The 15,265-nt window shown below is 36.7% G+C and overlaps 1 protein-coding gene across 1 annotated transcript in view; it reads left to right on the forward strand.

Moving 5' to 3' along the window:
* Positions 1 to 15,265, forward strand: part of Polr2B (RNA polymerase II subunit RpII140) — a gene marked incomplete in the record, with an annotated part of 60,646 nt that overhangs the window by 19,724 nt on the left and 25,657 nt on the right. Inside the window, 5 exon segments of the mRNA XM_081734592.1 lie at positions 1,737 to 1,856; positions 6,259 to 6,996; positions 7,937 to 8,159; positions 11,456 to 11,700; positions 13,219 to 13,312. Of these exon segments, the coding sequence (XP_081590718.1) occupies positions 1,737 to 1,856; positions 6,259 to 6,996; positions 7,937 to 8,159; positions 11,456 to 11,700; positions 13,219 to 13,312 (1,420 nt within the window).

The raw sequence follows: 15,265 nt of genomic DNA on the forward strand, positions 1-15,265 counted from the left end.
CCATGAACCTTTTTGGGAAGGATTCTTTACTGACACGGACCCAGCTTCTGAAGCTCTTGGCGCCATTCTCTCGGTACATGATGGCTCTCGGTTTGCCGCAGTCGGAAAGGTAAATCCATGCTTCATCGAGTGTTATGACGTACATCCACCTTTGTTTTCCCAGATGATGCCGTTCGTACAGCTTCCGGGCGTTACACTTTCGTTCCTTTCGGTAGGCATCCGTGAGAAGATGTCCGCGAGATTTCATGACTTTTTCCAGCTTGAGTTGATGGTGTAACGTCCGGCTCACAGTCCCCAAAGACACGTCAAGACGATTAGCCATATATGTTTGTGTTGGCGGATTTTCTTGCATTGCCATTTTGCAAAGTTTCCTCTGCATGGTAGAGATTGCCTTAGTCGATTCCCGCTTCCTAGGCAACTTCGTTGGTGATCCAAATGATGGAACTTTTTAATAACATTTTTTATTCCACTTAAACTGATGTTGCAACCATTCTTCTTGCACTGTTTTCTAATGACAGAAACACTAAAGTGGGCGTCTTAAAGAGCCGCAACATAGCCTTCCCAAAACCGGCTTAGTTTGGGCGGCATTTTGGTCACAGAGCGGAAACCCACACACTTGGAAACAAATTTAACACAACACTCACAACAATGGTCCTGTTTTTTGCTTTATTGTCGTCCGCGCGGAAAAACAACTCCGTTCCCAGGAAGCCACTGCACAACACTGCAGGACGCTACGAGCCAGGTCGGGTGAGTCCATTCTGCCCGGGAGGGGGAAGGAACGAAATCGGCCAAATGCAGGCTGAACAACTTCTGTATAAGCTATGCGAAGATGCTGAGCTTAAGTGGTATACGCGAGGATTTAAATTTATTAACCCTTAGCGATAGACGCAGTCTGTTTGAGCTAAAAAATTTTGCATAACCTACTACATGGACGTTTTTATGTAGATGGTTTCATTTCGTTAAGAGTTTCGTATTGTAGAGCCAGGAAATTTACTTCTTTTATTTTCAAAATCTTTTATTTATAGCTGTATTGAGACAGCTCATAAACTGTGTTCTAATTTAGATCTATTCCAATTTAAATTTTCAGTTGTTCGTCATGAATTCTTTAAACTTTTTAAAAGTCGTCAGTCTTGTTCGGATGGCTGCCTTTAATATGCGTATATTTTCTTTTATTTCTATTAATGTCAGTTTTTTTATATAAATGTATTTTTGATTTTTATGTTCATGCATGTAATTTTATCATGTATGCATGTAATTCTTCCACGTGTAATCTTTATGTATGTACTTTTTTTTTAAATTACAGATACTATATGTTTGTTTTTTATTTTTATATTTATCATAATATATTTATCATGTTTCTTTTAATATTATGATTTTATGTATAAACTGTTTATTTTATTATTATGATTCAATGTACTCACTGTATTTTGTATTACTCGTGGCGCACTAGTGGCTGTCAGGCTGTTGTTGCGAATAAACTGCTTTGAATTAATAATAATAATAATAATAATAATAATAATAATAATAATAATAATAATAATAATAATAATAATAATAATATGAAATTAGGTTTTATTTATTCAGATGTAGATTACAGTACATTGTTGATTAAAATTTGTTTTATTAGATGGTGAATGAATTTATGCTACGAAAACTATTATTCTGTTAATAACGAATGAATGATTACATTGTAAACAATCTAAATGAAATCGTATTGATTGGCCTTTTATTAATAGGTACATGGTGCATCGGTTGCTGTTGGCAGCTTTGGGTCGCCGAGAATTGGACGATCGAGATCACTACGGAAACAAAAGATTGGATTTGGCAGGACCGTTGCTTGCTTTCTTGTTTCGAGGGTGAGTTGAGTATAAAATCTATACTGTCTATAACACAATATCCAGTTTACCTCGTACAGAAAAGAAAACTTGCACACATACGGTTTTGAAATATCAAATTTAGATTGACGATCTTGTAATAAAATTTAGTAAGGTTCTCTCGTGGTTATATAGTTAGTAACTTTGTCTTTGTTGTAAAGACATGTTTACATGATGGATATCATGGGATTCGGATTGCACTTCAAACTAGAGATCCATCTCTTCTTGTGCTTCAGACTAGAGATCCATCTTATACTTTTACAAAAGCGAACCGTTTTCAGCCCTATAAGACAGTTCTTCCCCGACGAGAGTATGAATGGTTCAGTTGGTTTAGAGTATATTATCTGCATTGAGGCTATATGAGACGTGGACCTGCAGCTTAACAAAAGGTTGGTTGGCTCATGTGATCGCAACCACATAACTCGCTGCGTCTCCCAAATCGAAGACGCGTAATATTAATGGTATAGTTAAAGAGGGGGGATTCGAATAAATGAGAAAATAAGTTTTTCGTTCGTTTTGTTAGGAAAGAGGTTAGCTGGAACTGGTTTTATTTCCATATCTTGATATGATATTGAAGACATCTCTGAAGCCATTATTAGGAAAGGAGAATGAAGCTGGTGTGTTAAAGATGAATGTGGTGTAAGGGTCTATAGACACATATTCCCAATGGAAAAGTTAAATGGTTTCGAAAACATTATTTCCAGTGAGTACTCATTACGTGGTAGGCTAGTTAAGTAAATTTCCGTATAAATTTACCAGTTTTAAATTGTCATATATTTATCCGTCCCTATCACAGTACTTCCTAACCATATTTTTATCTTTTGCCTTTGTACTGATAAACGTATCTAGATGCGAGAAATATATTGACTAATATTATTGAAAGGCAATAGGTATATCATTTTTGTCATTTTCTTTATCAAAATACTCAATTGTCAAAAAATTAAGTAGTGAATACATATCCAGCAACCATCCCAGATAAGCTGATAGAAGATATAAGAAAAAAAATCTCAATGACACATACGCACTTCGTCTGATAAACTTGAATTTTAGTGTTCTTCCTTCCACCATCAATCCCACACGCACAGGTATAGAATGTATGTAAAGAATTAACTATAACTTTCATCATTGCTCTACATATTTTGAAACACTTCGTTACATTTATCTGTATTAGTGAGATAAGTTAAACATCTTTTAGTATAATAGTAAATTTAAATGAAGGGAACACCACAATCTATTGGTTAGGACGTTGGACTCATGTCTGCATGGTCCCGGATTCGATTTAGCCCAGTGCTTCCCAATTTTCTGCGTCCACCCAGCGCCGTTAGGCAAACTAGGTCTAGAAAGCTCCTGATGCACCTGTTAGGCACAGGATGTCGCAGCGCGGTGACCACATGCTTGCACTAGGCTGAACGTAGTTCAGCAGGTCGCTAGCAGATGGCGCTGGAGGAGGCTTAAGGCTCACAAATGGGTCGTTAAACTAAGTGGTTTGGTTTAAATTTAAATGAATAGTTGTCGTTTTCTTGGTAAAGGGGGTTGTGAAATGACTGGGTTGGAAATTAATTTGGTACTTACTGCATTCATATAATATTTATGGGACACTATCATGATAAGAACAGAACTTGAAATAAGAGAAACAACACATGTCTCATCTGACCCTTTTATAAACAATGTTTGTACATTAAAAAGGAAGAGAAAGAAAAAAAGGTAGAATTTCAATAGGATTAGTTTGATTCACAATCTCTTCCAAAGCTTAAATGAAAGAATCCTGGAAATTAACTATATAACGAATGAGTTCTTATTTCTAGAAATACAATTTCAGAAATCAATAGTGTCAGACCGTTAGTACGTAAGTAATAATTAATACTTCCTTTAAAGCTGAATACTTCCTTTCTGGTAGCGATATTTGATAGTTTCTAAAGGGAAGAGCAGTACTTTGTCAACGTGAGGTGCAGGAGAACCGGGGTAAAACTTACACAATATGTACCTTGAAAATCTTTCTCTCATGTTAGGATTAGCGACTTGTTTTCCCCTTCTGCTGCGAAAGCAAAGAAGTAGGGAGAAGGAAAATTTGTGTTGATTGCCTATCAGCTTATCTAGAATGGATTATAGTAACCTTTACATATATTTTAAAGGTAATAATTATAGCTCTCACGTGCATTAGATGCGTGTTTAAGGGTATTCCTGAACTGTTTCAGCCACTTGTTCTAAGTGTAAGATATTTCCATTAAGTGATCGGATCTTCAATAGGCCACAGAAAAGTGACTGAAACACTTCAGGAAAATTCTCATAGACGCAGTTAAACAAAATAGATGCTACACGTATCACTCTCAAAATATATTTTAAAATGTGTAAATTTATTTATTAAATTATTAGCTTCGCGTTTACGTTTGCTTTCAGTAAGCATCCGGACGAGTAGAGCTTCACATATTTAAGAACGCGTCAAATTTTCTTGCCATTCCAATTGTTGGCTCAAACAAGGTGGTAGATTTTAGCAATCGAAATGTATTGTCTTCTCCGAATACCTGTCAAATGTTCTATCCCATTTATCCTAATATAGCTAAGTAGGCGACTAATCCATCAGGATAGTTACTTTCCCGTGTGGTTCCAAAAGATATGTGGAGAACTGGAAATTAATGAGTCAGAGAGGAGGGAAGTGGTTTGAGAGTTGTGATTACGGATTAAACTGTACCAGAACTGAGTAATTGTAGTTGTATTACACATATATCCACTTGTACACATTAATAATCCCAAGGTGTAAAGTCAATGACGTTATAGAATCAAAAGATCAGATCTTTGACAGGAAATAATTGAAACATCTCTTCAATATTATCATCATATCAATGCCATAGAGTAAGACCTATGATTATAAACTTTGTGTCACTCGTCACTATTATAAAATATAGAATGTGCATGCACAGTATGTCTATTAAATTTTAAAACTGGCATTATCAGAAAATAATATAGATTAGAATTACCTTGATTGACTACTAATCTTCAATATATGACCCTTCTTATTGTATACAGGTAATTGCACGGCTGTATAGTTCCTGGATTCTTTTCTAGAAGTCATTTTATCCGACAGTGTTGAGTTCCTTCATCACAGCCCTTGGATGTCCGAAATTGAGTCACAATGTTTCTTTCATCACCAGTTATGATTTTCTTAAACAATTCTGGGTCATTCTCGGCCAGTTGAACCCACTCCGGACACGACGATACCCATTTTTTTCTCTGCGTGCAGACTGTGGGGCGCAAATCTTTCTTTCCTGTAGATCTTGTTTCACGATCTTCCGAACAGTATCCTTATCAATGTTCAAGTCCTCCGCAATCATCCTGAGGGACTGACAACGATTTTCAGCCAGCTTTTCCCGCACTTTTTCAACATTTTCGTCGGTTGCCGAATGGCCAGGTCTATAAGGTCATCCATGACCGTCTTCCGACCCTCACGGAAACGACGATGCCACATAAAAATGTTCGTTCAAGAAAGAGCATTATTGTTGTAAGCTGTTTGAATCATGTCCACGCTCTCCGTGGCTGTTTTACGAAGTTTTACACAAAACTTGATGGTACTCTCTGCTTCACTTTACTATCCATGACGAACAAAGAAAACACAGTTCACTGGAATCACTGTAACTCCCGAAATTCGGAACATGAATTCGTGAATTCTTGACACAATGCACAACACACTCGGTACTAAAAACTACACACAATAACCGCTTGATGGCCCCAGCGGTTATCTTAAGGTGTTGCCAGTCTTGAAATTTAGTAGACACATTGTGCAGTTATTTGAATGTTTTTGAGTGTTATTTATCATAAAATGTGTATACATATCTTCGATGATCCTAACAGTTCGAAGTCTATATTGGAACCATCTGAAAATACTGTATTTAAATCGTATGATTTTTCAGCATTTGTCGTAAATATTTATTTAGTATTATACTATATTGTATTTATAGTTTTGTCTCTACATATATTTGTCGTAAGTTTCACAATAATTATATATTTACATTACAGACGACAGCGGGATTTTATCTTTTCGATATAAGTTTGTAGTTGAAATCAGTCTAAATATTTCCTTCAATACAGAGGGCTCAGTTAAATGCAAAGGTTTAGTAGGTAAATGCAAAGGTTTAGTGTTCCAGTGCCACTTTGTTTTTCCAAACTGTTAGAAGCATGTTATAAGTGACGAATTGTTTATTCTCTGTTGTCAACGCAAGAATTTTGAAACAATAATCAAAAATTTTCGTTATTAATTTCTGTGTGTTAACGGTACTTTCTGCAAATACATAGGTAATCGTAATGATTCTTGTTAGCTTTGCATTTTAAATTGACATTTTGTTGAATCATTTTCGAGTGAAATGCTAATAATGTTTTATTGCTTTTCCAGGCTGTTTAAGAATTTGATGAAAGAAGTTAGAATGTACGCTCAGAAATTTATCGATAGAGGAAAGGATTTCAATTTGGAGCTGGCTATCAAGACGAAGATAATTACGGATGGTTTGAAATATTCGTTGGCCACAGGAAACTGGGGTGACCAGAAAAAGGCCCACTTGGCGAGAGCGGGAGTGTCCCAGGTGTTAAATCGCTTAACATTCGCCTCAACGCTCTCCCATCTTCGTCGTGTGAACTCTCCCATTGGTCGAGACGGTAAATTGGCCAAACCTCGTCAGTTGCATAATACTCTGTGGGGTATGATCTGCCCTGCAGAAACCCCAGAGGGCGCTGCTGTAGGTCTGGTGAAGAACTTGGCTTTGATGGCATATATATCTGTAGGTTCCCAACCGTCCCCTATCTTGGAGTTCTTGGAGGAGTGGAGCATGGAAAATCTAGAAGAAATAGCGCCGTCAGCCATTGCGGATGCTACCAAAATTTTTGTGAACGGTTGTTGGGTAGGGATTCATAGAGACCCAGAGCAGTTGATGGCTACGTTGCGAAAGCTTCGTAGACAGATGGACATTATTGTGTCGGAAGTGTCAATGATTCGTGATATTCGTGACAGGGAAATTAGGATTTACACAGATGCAGGGCGAATATGTCGGCCGTTGTTAATCGTAGACAATGGGAAACTACTTCTAAAGAAGAGGCATATAGATATGCTTAAGGAAAGAGAATACAATAACTACGGGTAAGTACAGTACATTTCAATTCATATTCAATGCCTGTCAGTCGATTTGTTGCGAGAATTTCTTATAATTTCTGCTATCATCTTGTTCCGTGTTTGGTATTTTCAACTCATTCGAAATAAATGCCGAAGTAGTACCTTGAACAAAGGCCATGGTCATCCCCCCCTCCCATTATATTCAAACTAAGGTTAGGTTTTATAATAAACAGTATGTTAAAAGTGTAGCAGGAACGTAACAAACATGGGTACTGAATCAAATATAAAACAAACTAAAATCAATAGAAAGAAGAATTAAACAGAGGATCAGATTAGTTTTAGTTGTGTCAATCGAAAGAGAAATCATACAGGTTTGTTTCTGAATGATTAAAACACTTTTGGAGGTATTTTAGTGGAATAATGCGTCACATTTTATTTATTTATTTATTTATGCAGATATAGCTTATGTTGTCTTGGTGGATGAATTACTTTTTCACTCGTGTGTCGTATTTTATCATTAGGGAAGGTGACTGCTCTGTTTAGACTGAACAAATAAGGTTTTATTGCCTTAAATAAGGTTTTATGCCTTAAATAAGGTTTTATCTATACCTCTTTTTTAATATAAAAATAAATAAGAATTCATTAGTTCGTTGCTTGTGTTTTTTCTTTTACTTTAAAGAGAGTAGTTAGAATTAACTTCAGTGTGTCTTGTCTGTTAAATAAGTATTAACTTCAGTAATTGAACAAGCAAATTCGCGTGTTTCTGTAGTTTTATTAAATACTAAAGTCACAACATTACTATAATGTAGTGAGTATACAACATATGGCCAGATTTATGATTTCAGGCAGTATCAGCTCAATATTTAGGTAGTCATAGTGTTGATACTGGATGTAGTGATATATGATTTGGATCACTCAACCATGGTGAAAATTTGTAATAAATGAACGGTATTGCTTTGAATTGCAGTTGGCAGGTGTTGGTTGCTAGTGGCGTCGTAGAATACATTGACACATTAGAGGAAGAGACTGTGATGATAGCCATGTCTCCTGATGATCTTCGGCAGGACAAAGAATACGCTTATTGTACAACGTACACGCACTGTGAAATCCATCCGGCCATGATTTTGGGTGTTTGTGCTTCTATTATTCCATTCCCTGATCACAACCAGAGTCCCAGAAACACTTACCAAGTAAGTACTTACGCTGCTTTTTATACAGTTCGGTTAATCCTTTGTTCCAATATTTGAATTGCATTCAGTTGCTCAAACAATTTTAACACATTTATTAACCGTTGTGTTGCTTAAATATTAGGGGTGTTCAGGAAATATAGAAGCTAATTTTTTCCTGCGTAAATAAACATACAGACGCCATTCGTCGATGGAGTACTGTAAGAACATTCATGTGCTTGTGTGAATATTTGCTTGCTCGTTGAAAGAGTCAGTCGCGAGCAGTAAGTCTTTGAGTGTGAACGTGTCATGCGTGCTGATCGGATTTTACAATTCGTGTTAAATGACTGAACGACTTGAGCAACGAGCATGCATCAAGATTTTTCAAAAAGCTTGACGATATCCAAGTAATTGGCAAGATTCAGCAGACATTTAGAGACGATCCCTTGAGCATCTGATGGATTAAGGAGCGGTACAACAGGTTGAAACTTCCTTGGCCAAACACAACATTTTTGCGATACATCAGGCTCCCTATTCCTCCAACATAATGTTATGTTACTTTTAGCTCTTTCCAAAGTTGAAAATCTCCTGAAATGGGCGAGGTTTGATTCCGATAATACACTGCGGATATCCCAATACCATTCTAAGGGGACTTCTTTGAAGGAGATTAGAGTCACTGTATATAATATGAATAAATGTATTTTTGCTGACCAAAGATTCGGTTTATTTTTGAACACAGCTCGTAAATTTAATTCTTTTTCTCTCCACTCTCATAAAGTCATGTTTATATGCTCTTTCCAAGGCAAGTTCTAGTCGATTTACCTAGGGTAGCTGAAGCCTGTAGAGCAAGGGTGGGGTGGCCAAATACTTTTTCCAGTACATCAATGAACAATTGGTAATTAGGCGATTTAAGTGAAGGAATGAATTTAATTAGGATTATGGATACGACGTATACAGAAACATAACTTCATTACATAGATAGTCATTTTGACATGTCAGTTGTTGTTCCTGCGAAGAAAGACTCATGATATCTTATAAGAAAAAAACAGATCCTTGACGAGAGATCTCGTAAAATATATATCTGGATATTCTTCTCCAAAGGAAGTTTCTAGGTTATTTGTGTAGGATAGCTAGGCTGGGATATTAACAAGGAAAGGAGATGAACGTGTAAACAGGACTTCCTAATCAAACCTAGTCCATTCGAAAAACATAACAAAGATATGTTCATGTACAAAAAAATAGGTGCCATGGACAACGGAGTAAGTCCCTGGGGCCCATTGACCTTGTTAGTATAAAGAAAATCGTAGACTTGCAGTGAAATAGCTATTGCATCAACACTGTTGATTGGAAAGTTGTGTTTTATAGTTCATTCTCTTCAGCATGAAACAAACTTTCCAAAGGTGCTACGTATTGGGGCCTCTAACTTACTTAAACAGGGAAAACTGGGAGAATGAGAAAATTCCTTCCAGAAATCCCTACCATCAACTTTGGACCCCCCTGGGGTGGCCCCAGATAAAAGCACACAATCCAAATGTATCTCAAAAAATAGAATAGGGGATAAGAAATGTGTACACCAAGTTTTGTATTGATAGACGGAATATATATGAGGGAAAAGCTTGTATACAAATACACGATTTCTCCTCTTACCTATTCCGTTTACGACTTCCTTTATACTAACAGGGTTAATGGGCTCCAGGGACTTACTCCGTTGTCCATGGCACCTAAGTTTTTGTGCATTAACATATCTTTGTTATGTTTATCGAATGGACTAGGTTTGATTAGGAAGTTCCGTTGACAGGTTCATGTCCTTTCTTTGTAAGCTAGTAAATTAGAGAAGGAGTGATCAGTTCCTACATAGTAATCACCTAATATTGAAGCGGAAAGGTCGTTTGAATAGTGAAAGAATCGAACTCTAGCCTTCAATTCGCCACACATGCTTCTGGCAATCTAGAGGTCATCTACTATTTCAGGGTTACCAACACTTCAGTCGTGACATTGATTGCTGTTCTTTCGTGAACAAAAAAAATCCATGAACTGTAAAATTCGCAAAATTGTTGTGGTACTTCCTGTGCTGGGTACGTAAAGTGCCTAGATTGAAATACTTATCACTTGATTAATTGGAGTTGATAACTCCTTTCAGCACCGAGGCTATGTAAGACGGATGTATTTTTAAAGTGACCACTACTCGGACTTGTATCCGAGACAGGTATCTCCACTGGGATCGAACCTGACACCATACGCATTAGCCACTTGATCACCAGAATACTACGTACTTCTTATCTCTGAATAATGGCAGGTAAAGTACTGAATAAAAGTTTATGCTTATTGTTTTAAAATGTCCCGTTGTTGCATAGATCAGTGTTCACATTTGTAGTACGAGGAATAGAAATAGGCATCGGAGCGAGTCTTTTCATCTAAAAGTGTCTTTTTTTGGCCAAAGTCTCTATCAGTCTCTATTTTTGAAACATTAGTCTACTAAGTCTCTTTCTTTTTATTCTTACTTAGTCATATTGTTTGGATTGTGGCCAATGTACTAGAAAATGTCAGTAATTAAATAAAAGAAAAGAATAATAATGATGATGGATAGAAAATGACATAAATACAAGGTAATAAATACAGTCGTGTGCGTGTGTTTCTGTGGGAGGTTGGAGGGATTGGTGTCTCTCTAGAGGGAGGTTGCCAGGAAGACCCTTCTGTGTTTGTCTTACCTTTTTTTTTTAACTACAAGGGAATTTGCAACAGGTTACCACCTCTCTTTATTTAACAGGGTTCCCATCGATCTGGTAAACCAGGGAACTGAGGGAATTCATCTAACTCAAAAGTCAAAGAATTTGATCATAGTCATAGAAACCTTTAAAAATACGGCTTAACGACTATATAAATGTTCATGCAGAGTCAACCCGTAGCAAGAGGTAAATATAGATGCCTTTTTACATTATATGTAGAATCAGAAATTTATAAATCATGATCTGGAAAGTAAGGGAATTCGTACTTGCAAAATAAGTGGGAATCCTAATTTAATTAGTTGTAAATTGAGGTAATATAAGAACTTCGGAAGGTTCTTAAAAGTGGGAACCTGAAGGAGGCACAGATCGCTCAAGGGATGTTGGAAGGTGTCATGCCATTGAAAGAGGAATGCAAAGAGCACGGACATTCAATCTCTTCAGAAAAGTGTTGAAAAGGAGAGAAATGTTCTAATTACATCGTTTTTTAATGCACAGTCAAAGAAGAACTAAAATTTGTCCAAGCGCAAAGATTTATATATATATATATATATATATATATATATATATATAATATTTGTTTCCCTTCCTTTCCAGAGTGCTATGGGTAAACAGGCTATGGGTGTATACATCACAAACTACCACGTAAGGATGGACACCCTAGCCCATGTATTGTATTATCCACACAAACCGCTGGTAACAACACGTTCCATGGAGTACCTGCGTTTCCGAGAGCTCCCAGCAGGAATTAACTCAGTTGTAGCCATCGCTTGTTACACGGGATACAACCAAGAAGACAGTGTTATCATGAACGCTTCCGCTGTGGAAAGAGGATTCTTCAGGTAAGTAGATAAGAGTTCAGTATTGTCAATAAACTTGAAAAGCGAGTTATGAAAATAATTGTTAGAGGAAAAATTCATTTCATATATATATATATATATTTCTAACTTAAGTGAAGTACGTAGTGTAGTTTATAAATATCCAGCATGTTACATTGACCTATTAATTAGATGCGAAATTATTCATAAATAGTCTGTCGAAACTGCCAGAAATAATAAAAAGTAGTCCAAAAATACATCGTCCCCCAAAAGTCCGGTAACACTTTTCTTAATTTATAACTCAAAAACTACAAGTGATATAGCTGTCCTGTATATGTCATATGAAAGGTTGTTGTTGTTGTTGTTGGTTTTTTTTTTTTTTTTTTTTTTTTTTAAATAAATAAATAAATGTATGAGTTCACAATACCTCGATATGGGAAACACGACGGTAATAATTGAATTCTTGCCATACTCGTTGGAGCATATCCTGAGAGACGGCGGTAGCAACTTCTTCAACCCTGATGCAAGAGCTGCAATTTATGGAGCTTCATACACAGTCTCTTACGTAGCATTCTCCACACTGTCGTCCGAGATATTTGTAGCTCGCAGAATGCTCTGCGAAGAGCCTTGTTTTGGACTTCTTACAAATGACTCTCTCACACGGTCAATGGTCTCCTCACTCACTGTAGGATGGACACTTCGTTTGTTAGAACACAGGCAACCAGTTGTCACAAATTTATCATTCCAGGCGTAAATAGACTTCCTACTTGGTGCTTCTTTCTTGTACCTTATCCTAAACTTCCGTTGCACATCTGTAGCACTCTTGTTTTTATCAAACTCCAACACACAGAAAGCATGCTGTGCACCAGAAGTCGCCATGTTTACAACACACCGACGCCAATGCCAACTGTGGTGAATGTGGGAACTACGAGCATTGCCTGAAAAATAATAATACTTTAAAAAAAAAAATGAGATACTCTTTCATATGACATATACACGACAGCTATATCACTTGTAGTTTTTGTGTAATAAATTAAGAAAAGTGTTACCGGACTTTTGGGACACGGTGTACTAGTTAACACCGTAGATATATAATATACTTTGTTTAATTTGAGTGTCGGGAAGTTAATTTATATATTCCCGAAGTATCCAATTTGTCGATTCATCCACAATTAATAAGTCAGTATAACGTGTTTGTGTTTAGAAGTACATTGTCCCAGAAGAAATATTCATTTTTGTGGTGTATCCAACTAATTCAAGTTTAGACAAAAGGGCTTATATTTTGGGCTAAAATTTCGTTTTGTTCGGAACTATTTGGCTGCTGAGATGAAAGGATAAACCGTGTTGGAGAGTTCAAACTCTGGACGTAGAGTACTTTTTTATTTTTATTTATTTATTTATTTATTTTTTTTTTATTTTTTTTTTATATTTTTTTAATTTATTTTTTTGTGAAATATTTAGAACTGCTGCAAATGTTTTGTTGTTTAGAATAATCTGAACGTAGTTGTTGATTTTAGAGCCATATTATCTTTGTATTTTTAGATCCGTGTTCTTCCGATCATACAAAGATGCAGAATCTAAACGCTTCTGTGATCAAGAAGAACAATTTGAAAGACCAACCAGAAATACATGTCAGGTAAGTCTTTTGTTAACGATTGAATGTTATTCTCTTATAGTGTACAACAAACGTCGTTGAGAAATGGATTTATTTATTTATTTATTTTTATTTATTTATTTATTTATTTATTTATTTATTTTTATTTATTTATTTATTTATTTATTTTTAAAGAAATCAACTGGTATATTTCATTGGAAGTTGGAACTCATAGTTCAATCTTTCGACATAAGTTAGCAAAGATTTTGATTAATTTAACTGTTGGAAAAGGAACTGTAATATATCAATTGATTGAATCGTTGAAACTTGTTTCATTATGTGTTCGGTTCAAATCCATTTTGCATGAAATACTGAAGGATTATTTGATATTTCGGTTAGTATAACTATGTTTTGTTGTGTTAAAATAAGGGTTTTACGTTTCATACATGGTTGGAACAAGGCAATCCCTAGCCGAACATAGAAAACGAAGTACGATAAGACAGTGAAAATATTGTCATACAATATTATCATAATTAGTTTCCATATTCGCGTGAATATAGGACGCACCAAAATTTTTGACACGAGATTATAGAAAAAGTAAATCTCGAATATAGGCCGCAGCACTAAATTGACGAGAAGATTCAATTAGACAGTACTTTGAGAGGCATCTGTCTCCCTCCCCTTCTTTAACTTCCCATAACTAAGGGTGACTCATGAAGATTACCTTCTTTGTGATAATGACTCTGAGCACCATTCTGGATAGTCTAGCAAGGGTGAAGAATCAGACGCTGGTGATCCTGAGATGGTGCGAAGTGATTGTACTTGATTTGGGTGTGTTGACACAGTTTTGCGAAAGAAAGTTGTTTTTCTTTCTTAAAGAACAGATACTGTATATGAATATTCCGTATATATTATATACAGGGTGGGCTGTACCCTGTACCCTTACCACCCATTGTAAAATCCGTGTTCGTGGAAAATAGTGAATAACAACCATGTAGTAACATAGTAGGCCGAGCGGGAAGTCGGATTGTGATGGTGACCAAGATGGCGGCCATCTTGAAAGCCGCCATCTTGAATTCACGTCAAGATTTTTAAATGGGAACATGGTCATGCGGCACATCATTTAGGCTAGAATCGAAAGACAAACACAATGGTGAAATCGGTTTGTAGATATCTTAATCTGTTTAAAAGTTACAGGCATTTCAAATTGCTAATTTTACCTGTCATGCATGTAGGAGCACGTGCTCTACGTGGCCCCCGCCCCGAGTTATGCACAAGGTAAGTCGTTCAACCCAATTGTCCATGACCCTCAAAAGAGTTTCTGTTGAAATATCGGCACAGGCTGCAAAAAAGCGTTCTTCCAGATGTTTAAGATCCCGGATCTTTTCGGCGTATACCTTTGCCTTCAAATGACTCCACAGATAAAAATCCAAGGGTGGCAGATCTGGTGATAGTGCTGGCCATTCAATGGGACCACGACGCCCAATCCAACGTCCAGGAAATTGTTCATTCAGATAGGTACGGACCTATAATCCGCAATGCGGAGGGGCACCATCCTGCTGGAAAAAGAGTGGAAATGTGCTGTCCTTGGACAATATGGAAGGGAGGATGAGATCTCGCAACATATCCAAATACCGTTCAGCAGTGAGGGTACCAGGAATGATGAATGGACCAATTAATTTGGTGCCCCATAGACCACACAACACCATTAATTTGCGTGTACTTACCATTTTGCAATGGTCAACGGGATTTGTCGGGTACCAATAGCGACAGTTTTGCTTATTCACTTCCCCAGTGAAATAAAGATTGGCCTAATCGGAAAATAAAATTTGTGTGTGGAATGTGGGATCCGTGCAAGGGCCCAGTTGCAAAATTCCACACGACGATCAGGGTCATCTTCAGATAGATGATGATGTTGCAATTTGTACGGATGCCACTTGCTTTTCTGTAAGATACGTCTGATGGATGTACGGCTGGCACCACATTCCATGGACA

Source organism: Thermobia domestica, chromosome 12 (assembly GCF_964235325.1).
Source record: "Thermobia domestica chromosome 12, izTheDome1.hap1.1, whole genome shotgun sequence".
NCBI classification, from domain to species: Eukaryota; Metazoa; Arthropoda; class Insecta; order Zygentoma; family Lepismatidae; genus Thermobia; species Thermobia domestica.